Genomic DNA, 19723 nt, shown 5'->3' on the forward strand with positions numbered 1-19723 from the left:
TGAGGGGTGGACTCACTTATGGGAGATACTGTATATATAATGTGAGGGGTGGAGTCACTTATGGGATATACTGTATATATAATGTGAGGGGTGGAGTCACTTATGGGATATACTGTATATAATGTGAGGGGTGGAGTCACTTATGGGATATACTGTATATATAATGTGAGGGGTGGACTCACTTATGGTAGATACTGTATATATAATGTGAGGGGTGGACTCACTTATGGGAAATACTGTATATAATGTGAGGGGTGGACTCACTTATGGTAGATACTGTATATATAATGTGAGGGGTGGACTCACTTATGGGAGATACTGTATATATAATGTGAGGGGTGGACTCACTTATGGGAGATACTGTATATATAATGTGAGGGGTGGACTCACTTATGGGAGATACTGTATATATAATGTGAGGGGTGGACTCACTTATGGGAGATACTGTATATAATGTGAGGGGTGGAGTCACTTATGGGATATACTGTATATATAATGTGAGGGGTGGAGTCACTTATGGGATATACTGTATATAATGTGAGGGGTGGACTCACTTATGGGATATACTGTATATAATGTGAGGGGTGGACTCACTTATGGGATATACTGTATATATAATGTGAGGGGTGGAGTCACTTATGGGATATACTGTATATATAATGTGAGGGGTGGAGTCACTTATGGGATATACTGTATATAATGTGAGGGGTGGAGTCACTTATGGGATATACTGTATATATAATGTGAGGGGTGGACTCACTTATGGGAGATACTGTATATATAATGTGAGGGGTGGACTCACTTATGGGATATACTGTATATAATGTGAGGGGTGGACTCACTTATGGGAGATACTGTATATAATGTGAGGGGTGGACTCACTTATGGGAGATACTGTATATAATGTGAGGGAGGACTCACTTATGGGAGATACTGTATATATAATGTGAGGGGTGGACTCACTTATGGGAGATACTGTATATATAATGTGAGGGGTGGACTCACTTATGGGATATACTGTATATATAATGTGAGGGGTGGACTCACTTATGGGATATACTGTATATATAATGTGAGGGGTGGAGTCACTTATGGGAGATACTGTATATATAATGTGAGGGGTGGACTCACTTATGGGAGATACTGTATATATAATGTGAGGGGTGGACTCACTTATGGGATATACTGTATATAATGTGAGGGGTGGACTCACTTATGGGATATACTGTATATAATGTGAGGGGTGGACTCACTTATGGGAGATACTGTATATAATGTGAGGGGTGGACTCACTTATGGGAGATACTGTATATATAATGTGAGGGGTGGAGTCACTTATGGGATATACTGTATATATAATGTGAGGGGTGGACTCACTTATGAGAGATACTGTATATAATGTGAGGGGTGGAGTCACTTATGGGAGATACTGTATATATAATGTGAGGGGTGGACTCACTTATGGGAGATACTGTATATAATGTGAGGAGTGGACTCACTTATGGGAGATACTGTATATATAATGTGAGGGGTGGACTCACTTATGGGAGATACTGTATATATAATGTGAGGAGTGGACTCACTTATGGGAGATACTGTATATAATGTGAGGAGTGGACTCACTTATGAGAGATACTGTATATAATGTGAGGGGTGGAGTCACTTATGGGAGATACTGTATATATAATGTGAGGGGTGGACTCACTTATGGGAGATACTGTATATAATGTGAGGAGTGGACTCACTTATGGGAGATACTGTATATATAATGTGAGGGGTGGACTCACTTATGGGAGATACTGTATATAATGTGAGGAGTGGACTCACTTATGGGATATACTGTATATATAATGTGAGGAGTGGACTCACTTATGGGAGATACTGTATATATAATGTGAGGGGCGGACTCACTTATGGGAGATGCTGTATATATAATGTGAGGGGTGGACTCACTTATGGGATATACTGTATATATAATGTGAGGGGTGGAGTCACTTATGGGAGATACTGTATATACAATGTGAGGGGTGGAGTCACTTATGGGAGATACTGTACATATAATGTGAGGGGTGGAGACACTTATGGGAGATACTGTATATATAATGTGAGGGGTGGAGTCACTTATGGGATATACTGTATATATAATGTGAGGGGTGGAGTCACTTATGGGAGATACTGTATATATAATGTGAGGGGTGGACTCACTTATGGGATATACTGTATATAATGTGAGGGGTGGACTCACTTATGGGATATACTGTATATATAATGTGAGGAGTGGACTCACTTATGGGAGATACTGTATATAATGTGAGGAGTGGACTCACTTATGGGAGATACTGTATATATAATGTGAGGGGTGGAGTCACTTATGGGATATACTGTATATATAATGTGAGGGGTGGACTCACTTATGAGAGATACTGTATATAATGTGAGGGGTGGAGTCACTTATGGGAGATACTGTATATATAATGTGAGGGGTGGACTCACTTATGGGAGATACTGTATATAATGTGAGGAGTGGACTCACTTATGGGAGATACTGTATATATAATGTGAGGGGTGGACTCACTTATGGGAGATACTGTATATAATGTGAGGAGTGGACTCACTTATGAGAGATACTGTATATAATGTGAGGGGTGGAGTCACTTATGGGAGATACTGTATATATAATGTGAGGGGTGGACTCACTTATGGGAGATACTGTATATATAATGTGAGGGGTGGACTCACTTATGGGAGATACTGTATATATAATGTGAGGGGCGGACTCACTTATGGGAGATACTGTATATAATGTGAGGAGTGGACTCACTTATGGGAGATACTGTATATATAATGTGAGGGGTGGACTCACTTATGGGAGATACTGTATATAATGTGAGGAGTGGACTCACTTATGGGAGATACTGTATATATAATGTGAGGGGTGGACTCACTTATGGGAGATACTGTATATATAATGTGAGGGGCGGACTCACTTATGGGAGATGCTGTATATATAATGTGAGGGGTGGACTCACTTATGGGATATACTGTATATATAATGTGAGGGGTGGAGTCACTTATGGGATATACTGTATATATAATGTGAGGGGTGGAGTCACTTATGGGAGATACTGTATATATAATGTGAGGGGTGGAGTCACTTATGGGAGATACTGTATATATAATGTGAGGGGTGGAGTCACTTATGGGAGATACTGTATATATAATGTGAGGGGTGGAGTCACTTATGGGAGATACTGTATATATAATGTGAGGGGTGGAGTCACTTATGGGAGATACTGTATATATAATGTGAGGGGTGGAGTCACTTATGGGATATACTGTATATAATGTGAGGGGTGGACTCACTTATGGGAGATACTGTATATATAATGTGAGGGGTGGACTCACTTATGGGATATACTATATATAATGTGAGGGGTGGACTCACTTATAGGAGATACTGTATATATAATGTGAGGGGTGGACTCACTTATGGGATATACTATATATAATGTGAGGGGTGGACTCACTTATGGGAGATACTGTATATATAATGTGAGGGGTGGACTCACTTGTGAGAGATACTGTATATATAATGTGAGGGGTGGAGTCACTTATGGGATATACTGTATATATAATGTGAGGGGTGGACTCACTTATGGGATATACTGTATATATAACGTGAGGGGTGGACTCACTTATGGGAGATACTGTATATATAATGTGAGGGGTGGACTCACTTATGGGAGATACTGTATATAATGTGAGGGGTGGACTCACTTATGGGAGATACTGTATATAATTTGAGGGGTGAACTCACTTATGGGAGATACTGTATATATAATGTGAGGGGTGGACTCACTTATGGTATATACTGTATATATAATGTGAGGGGTGGACTCACTTATGGGATATACTGTATGTAATGTGAGGGGTGGAGTCACTTATGGGAGATACTGTATATATAATGTGAGGGGTGGACTCACTTGTGAGAGATACTGTATATATAATGTGAGGGGTGGAGTCACTTATGGGATATACTGTATATATAATGTGAGGGGTGGACTCACTTATGGGATATACTGTATATATAACGTGAGGGGTGGACTCACTTATGGGAGATACTGTATATAATGTGAGGGGTGGACTCACTTATGGGAGATACTGTATATAATTTGAGGGGTGAACTCACTTATGGGAGATACTGTATATATAATGTGAGGGGTGGACTCACTTATGGTATATACTGTATATATAATGTGAGGGGTGGACTCACTTATGGGATATACTGTATGTAATGTGAGGGGTGGACTCACTTATGGGAGATGTTGTGTATATATAATGTGAGGGGTGGACTCACTTATGAGAGATACTGTATATATAATGTGAGGGGTGGACTCACTTATGGGAGATACTGTATATATAATGTGAGGGGTGGAGTCACTTATGGGAGATACTGTATATATAATGTGAGGGGTGGAGTCACTTATGGGACATACTGTATATATAATGTGAGGGGTGGAGTCACTTATGGGAGATACTGTATATATAATGTGAGGGGTGGACTCACTTATGGGAGATACTGTATATATAATGTGAGGGGTGGAGTCACTTATGGGAGATACTGTATATATAATGTGAGGGGTGGAGTCACTTATGGGAGATACTGTATATATAATGTGAGGGGTGGAGTCACTTATGGGATATACTGTATATATAATGTGAGGGGTGGAATCACTTATGGGAGATACTGTATATATAATGTGAGGGGTGGAGTCACTTATGGGAGATACTGTATATATAATGTGAGGGGTGGAGTCACTTATGGGAGATACTGTATATATAATGTGAGGGGTGGACTCACTTATGGTAGATACTGTATATATAATGTGAGGGGTGGAGTCACTTATGGGAGATACTGTATATAATGTGAGGGGTGGAGTCACTTATGGGAGATACTGTATATATAATGTGAGGGGTGGACTCACTTATGGGAGATACTGTATATATAATGTGAGGGGTGGAGTCACTTATGGGATATACTGTATATATAATGTGAGGGGTGGAGTCACTTATGGGATATACTGTATATAATGTGAGGGGTGGAGTCACTTATGGGATATACTGTATATATAATGTGAGGGGTGGACTTGCTTATGTGGTGTGGTGGTGTGTGGTGCAGGGCAGATGTTGTTACCCTAGGGGCAGATGGCATTAACCGCTTGTATTCGTGACACCAGGGCATGGTTTAGCCTATAACCACCTAAAGGTATACCGCTGGATCCTGGGCTAGGCACGGTGGCAATAAAGACTCCGACGCCAAGTTACAGACAACGGTAGCTTTACTGAGTGTAGACAGTTGGTAAAGTCTATACAGTTCAGCCAGGGCCCAAGGAGGTGACCGGTGACTCAGAGACCTTGCAGGCTCGCTGGGACTTGTAGTAGGACTGGGTATTTTAGGTCAGGCCACGTTGACTAGACAGACGACTTGATCGGTGACTGACAATTATTGCAGGTTTAGTTTACTTGCACTTGACTGTGACTGCAGACTGGACTTGGGGCCTCCAATGCTCTGGACACACACACTGACAACTTGACTGCACTGGACCTCAGCAACAAGAGAGCGAGGCTAGCTCCACCCAGGGCTTATATGGGGGAGACTAGCAGGGAGCTCATAGGTCACCTTTGTGGTCAGCTGGTCACTGATACCTCCTGCGTAACAATCACATGGTACATTTTATTAAAGGTATAACACATCTTATAATACAAAACATATGTACAAATGGGGAAACAACTACATGGGGCCCTGGGATACTGAGGGACACTGCCTGACAGGGCAGAAAAGGTACGGGGAAACCCCATCCCGTACTGGGCCACCACACTTATATTACATAATGTAATCTAAATATACTGTATAATCCTGACAGTTCTGCACTCATCAGGAAAATAACTTTACTTTCAGTTATATAACATGTTTCCAGTGCTTGGAATATTTCTGAAGACTCAGAAGATCATACTGGAGAAGCTTGATCAGATCTGTGAGCTTATAAAGACCGACATTCAATTCAGAAGGGAGAAAATAGATGTAAACTGTGTGAGCTCATTCATCGAAACTATGGTTGCCAAACAAGAAGAGGTGATTATAGTTTCTATTTTTATATTTAGCATTATATTTCTGGTCTATTTAGTCTTGTCAAAGAAGCAATGGTGGTCCAAATAGTGACTAACCTGGCATAAACAATGCTGGGCAGAGAGTACCCTGCTTTATATACAGTGCCAGTCAGAAAACACTCTATAATACAGTACCTTCCATGGAATATAGACATAATTCAGTGCCTGCCAATATGCATCCCATAACACAGTGCTTGCCAGAGTGTGCCCTTCTACACAGTGCCAGTCAGAAAACACTCTATAATACAGTACCTTCCATGGAATGTAGACATAATTCAGTGCCTGCCAATATGCATCCTATAACACAGTGCTTGCCAGAGTGTGCCCTTCTACACAGTGCCAGTCAGAAAACACTCTATAATACAGTACCTTCCATGGAATGTAGACATAATTCAGTGCCTGCCAATATGCATCCTATAACACAGTGCTTGCCAGAGTGTGCCCTTCTACACAGTGCCAGTCAGAAAACACTCTATAATACAGTACCTTCCATGGAATGTAGACATAATTCAGTGCCTGCCAATATGCATCCCATAACACAGTGCTTGCCAGAGTGTGCCCTTCTACACAGTGCCAGTCAAAATGTACCTGTTAACAGGGAGACTACCAGAGAGTACCCAAGTGAAGGATATCTACAGCAGTGTGCCCACATCGTGCTTACCAGATGGTATCTTCAGCCAAAGAATGCCCCATAACAGAATGCCCTCCTGGCCTCTATTGCCAACAGGTAGTCATGTTGCGACCCCGGGTACCAACAGTGAGGATCATGATGGGGGTAGTAGTCCCTACGATGTATATGTCACATATCTTGGTAGTGTAAGGGTACGTTCACACTGCGGAATCTCCACTCGCTGAATTCAACAAGCGGAGATTCCGTCTGGCGGCCGCCGCCGAAAGTACTTTGGCGTGTGGGCCGCGGGGCACTGAGCTGTCACTATTGACAGCTATGCAGTGCTCGCGGAATCCCCACAAAGAATGAACATGTCCTTTCTTTGCGCGGAACAATTCCAGCGGCGGAATTGTCCGCCGCTGAAATTCCGCAGTGTGAACAGGTCTCGCGGAAGACCCATTCACACTAATGTTAAGTTCACACAGCGTAATTCTGCCCGTGTAATTCTGTAGTGTGAACATACCCTTAAAGGGGTTATCCAGGATCAGAAAAAGAAGAGCAAATTTCTTACAAAAACAGCAACACAACTGTCCTTAGATAGTATGTGGTATTACAATTTGGTTCCGTTTACTTCAGTAGAACTGAGCTGCAGTACCACATAAAACCTGAGGACGGGTGTGGTGCTGTTTTTAGAAGAAATCAGCACTTTATTTCTCGCCTTGGATAACCCAATGCCCCACAAATAAAAGGTTTTCAAATAAAGCTGTTCCTGCACTCAGAGCCCAGGAGTGAGACCTCTGAAGCCAATTATCGTTAAACAACTTGTAACTCTGCTACTTCTGATGAAAATTCAGTACAATACAAATACAGTGGTCCCTTATTTTGGGACTTCAAAACCAATTACCAGGTTTCCATAGAGTTCTGGTCTCAACATGGTCGTCTTGGAACCAATCAATATTGTAACTTGAGGGAGCACTGTATTTGAAAAGCTTACAAAGTATAGCTTTGAGAACAACTTAAGGAAGAATTGTAATAAATTTACTGTCCCTTAAGATAAGGCTTCTTCAGTAGATATATACTGAAGGAATAACTCTTTAGTGCTTTCTTAGCAGTGCATGTGACCATGTCTAAGGCAATACCCTAATACATAGGCCCACTGTCCAAATTACTGAAACTACTGGATGAGCATCTCACAGATTTGTAGCTATGGTGTAATGCAACTAAGGACTCCCCTTTGGTGGCAATCTGTGATGCGGTACTCAGAGTAGCGTATCCAGGGAAGTCCATTCACAGAGTAGCATATCCAGGGAAGACCCATTCACACTAATGTTAAGTTCACACCGCGGAATTCCGCTCACTGGAACCAGTTGATTTGAGAAAACATTTTTCCACCAGAATACCCCTTGGATGTGGGGTCTTTTGTGTCTATAGTTTGCTGTGAGTGCTTTCTCTCTTCACTTGTTCACAGTGCATGTGATTCTCCCCTGAAAACTGTTTTTTTGTGTGCTCCCTTCCCTATCTACTTCCTGTGTAACCTACCCTGCTACCCTCCGTGTATGCTCTCCCCACTGACCACTCTCAGTAAGGCTAGGTTCAGACTAAGGAATTTCCGCCGAAATTTTCGCTTTGAAATTTCCGGCAGAAATTCCGCTTACTATAATGCATAGTGTAGAGAATGGTTTTCCGTTCACACTTCGGAATTTGTGAAGCGGAAAATCTGGATGAAAAATCCGCTAGAAAATTTCCGCCTGAAGAAAGGGGTTGCTCTTTCTTCAGGCGGAAATCCTAGCGGAACACATAGCAGTCTATAGGAGACTGCAGTGTCCGCGCGGTCCTAGCGCCGACTAATTCAGTCGGCGCAGGCGGAACTCGGAATCTCCGGGCGGAAATTTTCTGCCCGGACATTCCGTAGTCTGAACCTAGCCTAACTGTATATAACTGCCCCTCCTGCTGCAATGTCGTACACTGAGACAAGGGAGGCAGCAATGGATTTTTCCTCTTTCTCTAAGATAAATGACTTTTACAAGAAATTTTTTATGAAACATTTCCCCATTTTTTTCAGGAAATTAAATAAATTATTTTTCTACAGTTTTTCAGAATGAACTATAAAAAAGTTAAAGGGGTATTCCAGGAAAAACTTTTTTATATATATCTACTGGCTCCAGAAAGTTAAACAGATTTGTAAATTACTTCTATTAAAAATCTTAATCCTTTCAGTACTTATGAGCTTCTGAAGTTAAGGTTGTTCTTTTCTGTCTAAGTGCTCTCTGATGACACGTGTCTCGGGAAACGCCCAGTTTAGAAGAGGTTTGCTATGGGGATTTGCTTCTAAACTGGGCGTTTCCCGAGACACGTGTCATCAGAGAGGACTTAGACAGAAAAGAACAACCTTAACTTCAGAAGCTCATAAGTACTGAAAGGATTAAGATTTTTTTAATAGAAGTAATTTCTGTTTAACTTTCTGGAGCCAGTTGATTTATAAAAAAAAGTTTTCCCCTGGATAACCCCTTCAAATAAGAATTAGAAAAAGCAAAAAGCAGAAACAATTTTACAAATGATTGCCAAAAAATGTCAACATTATCGTACTTTATTCTGATCTAGGAAAGGAAAAATAAAGATTCTCTCTTTCATGATAAAAACATCCTGGCTACAGTACTAGATCTGGTTATGGCCGGTACAGAGACCACCTCTACAACACTGCACTGGGGGATTCTGCTGATGATAAAATATCCTCAAGTACAAAGTAGGTTCTGTTTCCTAAAATTCTCGAATAGTAATTTATTTTCACAGAATTTAAAGGGGTATTCTGGTGAAAAACGATTTTTTTTCATCTCAACTGGCTCCAGAAAGTCAAGCAGATTTGTAAGTTATTTCTATAAAAAAAAATCTTAATCCTTCCAGTACCTATCAGCTGCTGAAGTTGACTTGTTCTTTTCTGTCTGACAACAGTGCTCTCTGCTGACACCTCTGTCTGTCTCAGGAACTGTCCAGAGCAAGAGAGGTTTTGGGGATTTGCTCCTACTCTGGACAGTTCCTGAGACAGACAGAGGTGTCAGCAGGGAGCAATGTTGTCAGACAGAAAAGAACAACTCAACTTCAGCAGCTGATAAGTGCTGGAATGATTAAGATTTTTTAGGATGACATTCAATGTACACATGATAATGCATAATGTTCTATAGTGGGAGCCTCCAACCTGTAGGTCTCCAGTACTTGTTGTGATTGTTTTCTGGGTGTTGTAATATCACAACAACTGGAGACCAATAGGCTGGAGACCCCTGTTGTAGGAAAATCCCATTTGGCTACATCTAGAAGACTCACGTTGCAGTCGTGGGTAAAGCTGGCCCCATATTTTATAAATGTCATCTAAGCCCACCAGTTTCACCAGGGATGGCTTACCATCTTATGTGCAAGGGTTAATCCTGACGTTCCCCAATGGGAGATGTCAGAGGTGAGAATGGTCAGGCCTGTTGTATTACAGCATGTCCAGTAATCTGTGTTTTTATATACTTACAGAAAAAGTTCAAAAAGAAATCCACTCGATTCTGGAATCTAGGCGTCTCCCAAGATATGAAGACAGAAATGCTATGCCCTATACCCAAGCTGTGATACATGAAATCCAGAGATTTGCCAATGTCATTCCACATCTGGCACATGCCACATCTACAGACACATATTTAAAAGGTTACTATATCCCCAAGGTGAGTGACTCCTCATAAGTAAATCACCGCTTTGGGGCATGAGAAGGGCCGTCACCTTTATGACAATGGATACTTTGACAGCCGATCCATCACCGAGATCCATAACCTCATGGGTAACTGGTCAACCTTTTGTCTGCACAAGTTTTGATAAATCTCCTCGATTTTCTCTTTGAGGAAATTAAAACTTGGGAAAAAATGGGCAACTTTTTACAATAGTAAACTGGCACGTAAGCCTTGATATATTGTGCTTATTACCTTTATACTGTTTACATTTCCAGGGTACAACCGTGATCCCGCTGCTTACATCCGTGCTGTATGACAGACGTCACTGGGAAACTCCATTCCAGTTTAATCCCCAACACTTTTTAGATCATGAAGGGAAATTTGTAAACAACGAAGCTTTCGTGCCCTTCTCCACAGGTAAGTAACCCACCATCCATTGACCCCCAATACATCTATTTATTTATCTATCTATATGTCTCATTTTATGTGTGTGTGTTACAGCATTACTTCCAAATGGCTGGAGATATTTCGATATAACTTGGTACACACGTTATTTATATGTCAATTACAACATAGATGAGTTAAATCAACCCTTACTCATGCCTTCGGCGAGAGTAAGGGTTTTGTCTGATGTCACATGCAAGTTTATGGGACGTCTGATACATCTTCTGAAAACGTTAATCTGAGGCTGCAGAGATTGCCCGGGATTTTTAAACATCCTTCTGAATTTCTGGCTGGTGGGTGCAGAGAATAGTTTGTGTGGGGGATGAGATATGAGGACAACAATAGGAGGATGGTATATAAGGAAATCAGGATATGATGAAATCGGGATATGAGGAGTTAAAGGGGTACTCCGGTGAAAACCTTTTTTCTTTTAAATCAACTGGTGGCAGAAAGTTAAACTTATTTGTAAATGACTTCTATTAAAAAATCTTAATCCTTCCAGTACTTATTAGCTGCTGAATGCTACAGAGGAAATGCTACAGTGTTCTTTTCGGGACACTGATGACATCATGACCACACTGCTCTCTGCTGACATCTCTGTCCATTTTAGCAACCATGCATAGCAGCTGTATGCTAAAGGCAGCATGGTTGCTCAGTGGTTAGCACTACTGCCTTGCAGTGCTGGGGACTTGGGTTGAAATCCCACTAAGAGCAACAATAAATGAAGCGTTATTATTATTATTATTATTATAATAACGTCAGCAGAGAGAACTGTGCTCGTGATGTCATCAGAGAGCATTCCAAAAAGAAAATAATTTCCTCTGTAGTATTCAGCAGCTAATAAGTACAGGAAGGATTAAGATTTTTTAATAGAAGTAATTTACAAATATGTTTAACTTTCTGCCACCAGTTGATTTAAAAGAAAAAAGGTTTTCACCGGAGTACCCCTTTAAGGATATGAGGATGGGATATGAGGTCTAGATTGGAGATGTTCGGAGGATGAGATATGAAGACAAGAGCATCATTGTAGCTTTTCCTCCCTCACAAGGTTTAGGTACTCGGGGGGGGGGGGGGGGGGGGGGGGGTATTTATGAAAAGTGATGTAGGTGAACGTCTTTTTACTCCATTAATTAATGTGATGGTAACTGTGTACCTGCACCAAATTTATAACATGGCTGATCACATTTCTTACTTCAGTACTCCACTTTGTATGATGCTTCCTCTGAGATTCAAACAAACATTTTTAGACAGAATCAGACAAACTGGGCAGCAAATTTACCCCACAAATCCATGGAAAACCAATGGTAACTTCCCCCTAGTAAACCTAAAGGGTGCTCCGCTGCTCAGCATTTGGAACAAACTGACGTCATATATCCCCCCCCCCCCCCACTCATGACGTCATGCCCCGCCACCTCAATGCATGTCTATGGGAGGGGGCATGACAGCTGTCACTCCCCCTCCCATAGACTTGCATTGAGGGGGCAGGGCATGGCATCATGAGGGCGCAGGGCTATTATGTCACGAGCTGCCGGCACCGGCTCCAGTGTCCGGAACAGTTTGTTCCAAACGCTGAGCAGCGGCAGTGGTGTCGCTAGGGGGGGCCAGAGGGGGGCCATGCCCTCCCCCTCCCCCCCCCCTAGATCAGGCCGTGCCCCCCCTTGTGCCCCCCAATTTAAAATAAATAGGGATGTCCCGATACTAGTATCGGGGCCAGGGGTGGACTGACCGGCTGGGTGCTGCTGAGGATATCCCTGGCTGCTCCTGGTCTGCGTATCATTAGCAGAGACAGGCAGAGCAGGGATGAAGGGTACCTGATGATGGCTCCGCCCCCATCACAGGAGAGGAGGGGCCAAGAGCTGACAGGCCTCCGGAACACAGAGCAGCTTCATGTGAGGTGAGTGATGTCCCGTGTCCTCCCTCTCTCCCCCTGATCAGCAGTCTATCCTGGGGCTGGGTCATGTGTATAGTAGCAGTCCAGTGGGGTCACTTTCCCTCCACCAGTGTCCACAGGTCACATTATCAGAAATTTTTTGGGCAAAAATCGCGGCAAAATTGCGCAATTTTTGCCGCGATTTTTCCATAAATTGTTCTGGTAATGTGACCTGTTGGAGACCTGTGGACACTGGAGGAGGGAAAGTGACCCCTCTGGAAGGAAAAGATGTGAACACACTGCTTGTTTATCATTAACCCCTTAAGGGTACATTCACATGTACAGGATCTGCTGCATATTTTTGCTGCATATTTTGTGCAGCTGATCTTGCAACCCATTAGCTTCAATAGGTAGCAAAATCAGCTGCAGAAAATATACAGCAGATCCTGCATGTATGAACGTACCCTAAGGGCTCATTCAGGGGTGGATCCACAGTGTATTTTACGCTGCAGATCCCCCGACAATGGACCCTACAGTGCTGCCTCCATCTGTGCCTGATCATAACAGCAATCCTCCGCTACCAGCAGACACACTGTGATGTGTATACTCGCACACATCATGGCCGCTCCTCCTGCTCTCTGAGCTAGGCCGAGAGCAGCCGCGATGTGCGCGAGTATACACATCAAAGCGTGTCTGCTCGTAGCGGAGGATTGCCGTTATGAGCAGGCATAGATGGAGGCAGCACTGTAGGGTCCATTGTCGGGGGATGCACAGCGTAAAATATGCGCGAGTATACACATAAAAGCGTCTCTGCTCGTAGCGGAGGATTGCCGTTATGATCAGGCATAGATGGAGGCAGCGCTGTAGGGCCCATTGTCGGGGGATGCGCAGAGTAGAATATGCTGAGGATCCGTCCATGTAAATGAGCCCTAAGGACACAAGGCGGATGTGTATGTACAGTGCCTGCTCCCACTGTGTTGTATAAATCATTAGCTAGAACCCTCAGCTAATGCCAGACATCACCAATCAGGCTATTGTTTGACATTAACACTTTAGATGCCGCTATCAAAGTTGATGGTAGCGTCCAAAAGTTTTAACGCCTTAAGGACATAGCGTTTTTCTGTTTTTGCACTTTCGTTTTTTCCTCCTTACCTTTTAAAAATCCTAACCCTTTCAATTTTGCACCTAAAAATCCATATGATGGCTTATTTTTTGCGCCACCAATGCTACTTTGTAGTGACATCAGTCATTTTACCCAAAAATCTACGGCAAAAACGGAAAAAAAAAAATCATTGTGCAACAAGAACGTATGAAGATTTTAAATAAACATTTTTTATAAATTAAACATGTTCTGCACAGTGTGTGTGTGTATTTATTTATGATATATATATATATATACACACACACATACACGTTTTAAAAATTGCCCCCCCCCCCCCACTTTTGTCACTGGGCCCCCCATGTGCCCCCCCCCCTAAATATGAATGCTGGAGATGCCACTGAGCAGCGGAGTACCCCTTTACAAGTGACCTCCCAAGGGTAGGGTCACACGTAGCGCATCTACAGCATATTTGACACTGCGGATGCGCTACTGACCGCCCCTAGAGTGTGCCTTCTTCTGTGCCTGTGCGTCCTGTTTTGGTCGTAACAGAAATCCGCCGCTACGAGCAGACACACAGTGATCTGCGCATTGTAATCACAGACATTGCTATCGCTCCCCCTGCTCCCTGAGAGCGGTTGCGGTGTATGTGAGTACGCTGTGGATGCACTATGTGTGACCCTATCCTAAAGAAGTGTTTTACAAGGTAGTAATTCTGTGACAACTGCTCAGAAAGTCATATAGAGAAACAACATTCCATGTCCTTTGTATGATTAAGGGTGTATTCACCAGTACAGTATTCTTCACATATTTGATGCTGCAGATTTACTTTACATTGAAATTTGCAGCATAAGATCTGAAGCATCAAATATGTGCAGGATACTGTACGTGCGAATAAATCCTAATACTACATTGACTAGCCCTATTTAATATCATGATAAATACCGTATAATGAAGAAATTATATGACCAGTCCTCAAGGATATTGAAATAAGAAAAAATAAGTGAAAAGGAGAAAGAATAAAAAGGAAGAAGCAAAAAGATGGAGATAAAAGATATAGACAAATTGACAGATGGTAGATCACAAATAAAAATAAGAGATAAATGGAAATGGAACTGATAATGACTACAGTAATCCTATCTTGATTATGGTAATAATAAAAATACCTGCAAAATATAACTTAATCATGTGCATTTATTGAGTTAAAATGATATTAAAACACCTGGGCAGAACCCTTGCCCAGGTATTAGAAAATGTGCTTATTAAAGATAAATAAAAAAATAAAAAATTATAGATTGCCAACCTTCTTATAAAAATAATTATGTAAATGTTCATAAAATACTTTGTATAAGATAGCAGCCAATGACCAAAGTCAATATAATAGTTCTAATCTATTTTAGCAGCCACAGTGGTTAGAATTGTTCATCACATGAAGCCAATGTACTGTATTGGCAACAAAGTAGATACAAAGTGTCCGGTAAATGTAGCAGATGAGATGAGCGATACAGTTATAACTTCCACTTTGCTTCAAAGAACGATCACAGTATAGGACATTCAGAGCGGTACCTTGTTTGCAGTCTTCACCGTGTTGCACGGCAGCTGACTGTCTCAGGAGCGGCAGACTCCTGGAGACTGGGATAAATCAGCGCCCGCACGGACTAGAACGAGGGCAACCACCAACCTGGCATAGGTGTAGGGGTTCCTCCGGGAGGGCGTTTGTGAAGGTACGTTGGTCCCAAATGATGAGATGTTGTCCTCTGTAGTGCAGAGAGCCGGCATCCAATATGAAGCGGTGGATGAATGGAGTTTTGCTGGGCACTATTTGCCCGTCGGCCTAAGGAGCAGCAATCAGCTGTCAGCCGGCGTCCTCGTGGTGTGAATAGCGCTCTTCAATAGTGGGCCACGAGTCTGGGTACTGCAGCGCTGGCAAGGCGGTATCGGCTGACTTAGTGGCTGATGTAAACAAAAGATGGTTGTTGCAATACTTAAAGATTGAGGCTAAACGCGTTTCACCACAATTGTGGTATTCCTCAGTAGCCTTAATATATTAAAAAGGGGCTAGCAGATGGTATGCAGGTATATATAATGAAAATGTAAGTGATGTTATTAGTGCGTGTGGAAAAGTAACAGTACAAAGAGAAACCCAGAGTAGTGGAATATGGAAATAAGAATGTGGAAAAGAGAATAGATGAGAGAAATATATATGAAAATTGAAAATGGATCAGTGGAAAAAAAAAAGGGAATAATGTATATAAGTGGTATATATGTATATATATATATATATATATATATATATATATATATACATACACACACACACATATATATATATATATATATATATATATATATATATATTCATACACATACATATATGGGGAAAACCAGTGTCAGGAATGTGTGTGAAAAAGAAATTGGGGATTAAATAGATAGTGTATGATGAATGCTCATAGAATGTGTGTGTATAGAAGTAAAATAATGAAAAAAATGTATATAAAGCGAACAAATAGATGAAGCTAAGAAAATTAATAATAATGCGCAAGTGTAAGAATGGAAAAATAAAAATAAAGATAAAAATAAAGAATAGAAAATAAAAGAAAAAGTAAAAAGTAAATATGAGGATGAAAAATATTGATAATAATATAAATAAAAAAACTAAAAAAATAAAAAATAAATAAATAATAAAAAATGAAATGGGCAGAGTGAGGAAAAAAGTAGAAAATATGTACAACTAGAAACCATAATGGGTACTGTAAATACATACAGATTAAAATATATACATGTATATTAAAATGGAAAGAATTAAAGAAAAAGAGACATATCATATAGATATAACATAAATCAATTACGTAGAAGTATAGCGCATCATGGTGTCGATATGCGATTTATCTATATATTTCTTGGTCTTGGGGTAATCAGACCTTACCAGTTAACCTCAGGCTATTTATTGATTGAGCTGCACTGCCCTTGATTCTATTTAATATCATGTTAGGGGTTAAAGACAAACCCTGCCTATATGCCTTGTAAGCTCATACGGATGTCAAGGAGCGGTGTCCCCCATTCATGTCCCCTTTCGAAGGCTGCATGATGAATCCTTCTTACATTTGGGTTTCTCTCTATAGGGCGCAGACTTTGCGCAGGAGCGAGTTTGGCGAAGATGGAGCTGTTCATATTTTTAACGGGATTACTTCAAAAGTTCACCTTTACCCCTCAACACGGTATGAAGGAATGTGACTTAGACCTCAATGCCACCCAATGTTTCACACTAAGGCCTCAGCTTCATCTGCAGTGCTGTGCTGTGGTGAATTGATCCGTCTATAGGAGGACGGCACATTATCTCTCAGGGCTTGTACAATATATTAACTGATCGGGGTCTCACCTCTGGGACCCCATCTAATCCCATAAGGGAGCCGTATGACATATAATCTTTGTTACCTCAAAATTAGTTTTAGACCATTTAACAAACAGGTTTAGGGCACGTTCCTACCTGGTGTTTACACAGCGTATTTCACGCTGCACAAAATCTGCAGCAGCAGAGGTAAATACGCTGCGTATCCCTTGCTCACCATAAACACAAGGCTTTTCGGCAGCAGCCCTATGTGTTTAGTGAGTTTTGGAGGCGGAGTCGCACGTCACGCAGCCACACGGCCCCACCTCCAAAACTCACTACACACATAGGGCTGCCGCCGGAAAGCCTTGTGTGTATGGTGAGCGAGGAATACGAAGCGTATTTACCTCTGCTGCTGCAGATTTTACGCAGCGTGAAATACGTTGTGTATACGCCAGGTGGGAACGTACCCTAAAAGGGGTGTTCCGGTGGAAAACTTTTTTTTAAATCAACTGATGCCAGAAAGTTAAACAGATTGGTAAATTACTTCTATTAAAAAATCTTTATCCTTCCTGTACTTTTTAGCAGCTGTATGGTACAGCGGAAATTCTGTAGCATACAGCTGCTAAAAAGTACTGGAAGGGTAAAGATTTTTTAATAGAAGTTATTTACAAATTTGGTTAACCTTCTGGCACCAGTTGACTTATAAAGACCTAGAAATGTTTTTTTTTCCCACCAGAGTACCCCTTTAATTCTTCCATTTCAGCTGCTGTATACTACAGAGAAAGTTCTTTTCTTTTTGAATTTTTTTCTGTCTGACCACAGCGCTGACACCTTTCTCCATGTCAGGAACTGTCCAGAGGAGGAGAGGTTTGCTATGTGGATATGCTTCAAATTTCGACAGTTCCTGACACGGACAGAGGTGGCAGCAGAGAGCACTGTGGTCAGACAGGAAAGAAAAATTTCCTCTGTAGTATATATACACAACAGCTGATAAACAGATTTGTAAATTACTTCTATTAGAAAAAAAACTTAATCCTTCCAGTACTTATCAGCTGTTGTGTATATATACTACAGAGGAAATTTTTCTTTCCTGTCTGACCACAGTGCTCTCTGCTGACACCTCTGTCCGTGTCAGGAACTGTCGAAATTTGAAGCATATCCACATAGCAAACCTCTCCTCCTCTGGACAGTTCCTGACATGGAGAAAGGTGTCAGCGCTGTGGTCAGACAGAAAAAAATTCAAAAAGAAAAGAACTTTCTCTGTAGTATACAGCAGCTGAACTGGAAGAATTAAAGGGGTACTCCGGTGGGAAAAAAAAATTCTAGGTCTTTATAAGTCAACTGGTGCCAGAAGGTTAACCAAATTTGTAAATAACTTCTATTAAAAAAAAAAAACGTAGTCCTTCCAGTATTTAACTTTCTGGCACCAGTTGATTTGAAAACATTTGTTTTCCACCAGAGTTCCCCTTTAAAGAGGTAATCCACCCACAGGCATCTTCTCCCCTATTCAAAGGATAGGGAATAAAATGTATGATTGTGGGGGTCCCACCGCTGGGACCCCGATTATCTCCATGCAGTACTTACAGTAAGTTTAGAATGCTGGGTATGAGCGGCTGGAGACGCAACATCCCACCCCCCCCCCCCCCCCCCTCCATTCTTGTCTATGGGAGGGGGCGTGACGGCCTCCTTTGAATACGGGATAAGATGTCTGTGGCCCAAGTACCCCTTTAAATTTGCAAAACTTTGGTGCAAAAATTCACTGTCCCAAAGAAAACGCCAAAGAACAACAAACAAACTGGGGTAACTTACCCCTAGGACTGTAAAGTTCTTATAGGAGCAACATCTCAGTGGGACAATATTGCAGCAAAAAATTCATCAAGTGCTGTGTGACATTTGATAAACTTGTTGCACGGCCGCCACAATCCCCACAAATTTTACAAAAATGTATAATTGTGCAGATATTATGAATTCCCACCTGTATGCTGATATATAAAATAAGTGGTACGCACCGTGAGCCCACTACAATAATGTATAATACAGCTATGCTATGCCTTTATAGAACTCCGTTTTAGCCTTGATCACAACGTAAAAACAAAACACAAAAAACGTGCGTAAAGTGCAAAACAACAAGGCAGTTTTCTGCTTTGTGCCCATTTACAAACATGCCAGGGGGGTTATCATATGATTGTGTAAATCAAGTTATTTTTGCACCTTCTTGTCTGGGTGTACGTCATGTACCCCACATTTATCAAAGAGGTTCGTCTTCTTCATAATTAGCAAAGTAGCATAGATATAGACAAGTGTCTTGTGTGGTCCGGGCTGGTACAACAGTTTATAAAGTCCCCGGCCCCTGCAAAATGCTATCCATGCCGCACTACACTCAAGAGTACTCCGGGATAGGAAAAGGTATCCCCTGTTCAAAGGATAGGGGATACGTTTCAGATCGCAGAGGGTCCGACCACTGGGACTCCCTGCGATCTCTCATACGGGGCCTCTGCAG

General features: G+C 41.7%; 1 protein-coding gene across 1 annotated transcript in view; it reads left to right on the top strand.

The window, feature by feature from the left end:
• Positions 1–17245, top strand: part of LOC130285205 (cytochrome P450 2W1-like) — a 56950-nt gene extending 39705 nt beyond the window's left edge. Inside the window, exons 5-9 of the mRNA XM_056536527.1 lie at positions 5960–6133; positions 9380–9521; positions 10292–10476; positions 10755–10896; positions 17015–17245. Of these exons, the coding sequence (XP_056392502.1) occupies positions 5960–6133; positions 9380–9521; positions 10292–10476; positions 10755–10896; positions 17015–17202 (831 nt within the window). The 3' untranslated portion in view covers positions 17203–17245. The remainder of the gene's footprint in view (positions 1–5959; positions 6134–9379; positions 9522–10291; positions 10477–10754; positions 10897–17014) is intronic.
• The last annotated feature ends 2478 nt before the right edge of the window (positions 17246–19723 follow it).

Source organism: Hyla sarda, chromosome 8 (genome assembly GCF_029499605.1).
Source record: "Hyla sarda isolate aHylSar1 chromosome 8, aHylSar1.hap1, whole genome shotgun sequence".
Lineage (NCBI taxonomy): Eukaryota > Metazoa > Chordata > Amphibia > Anura > Hylidae > Hyla > Hyla sarda.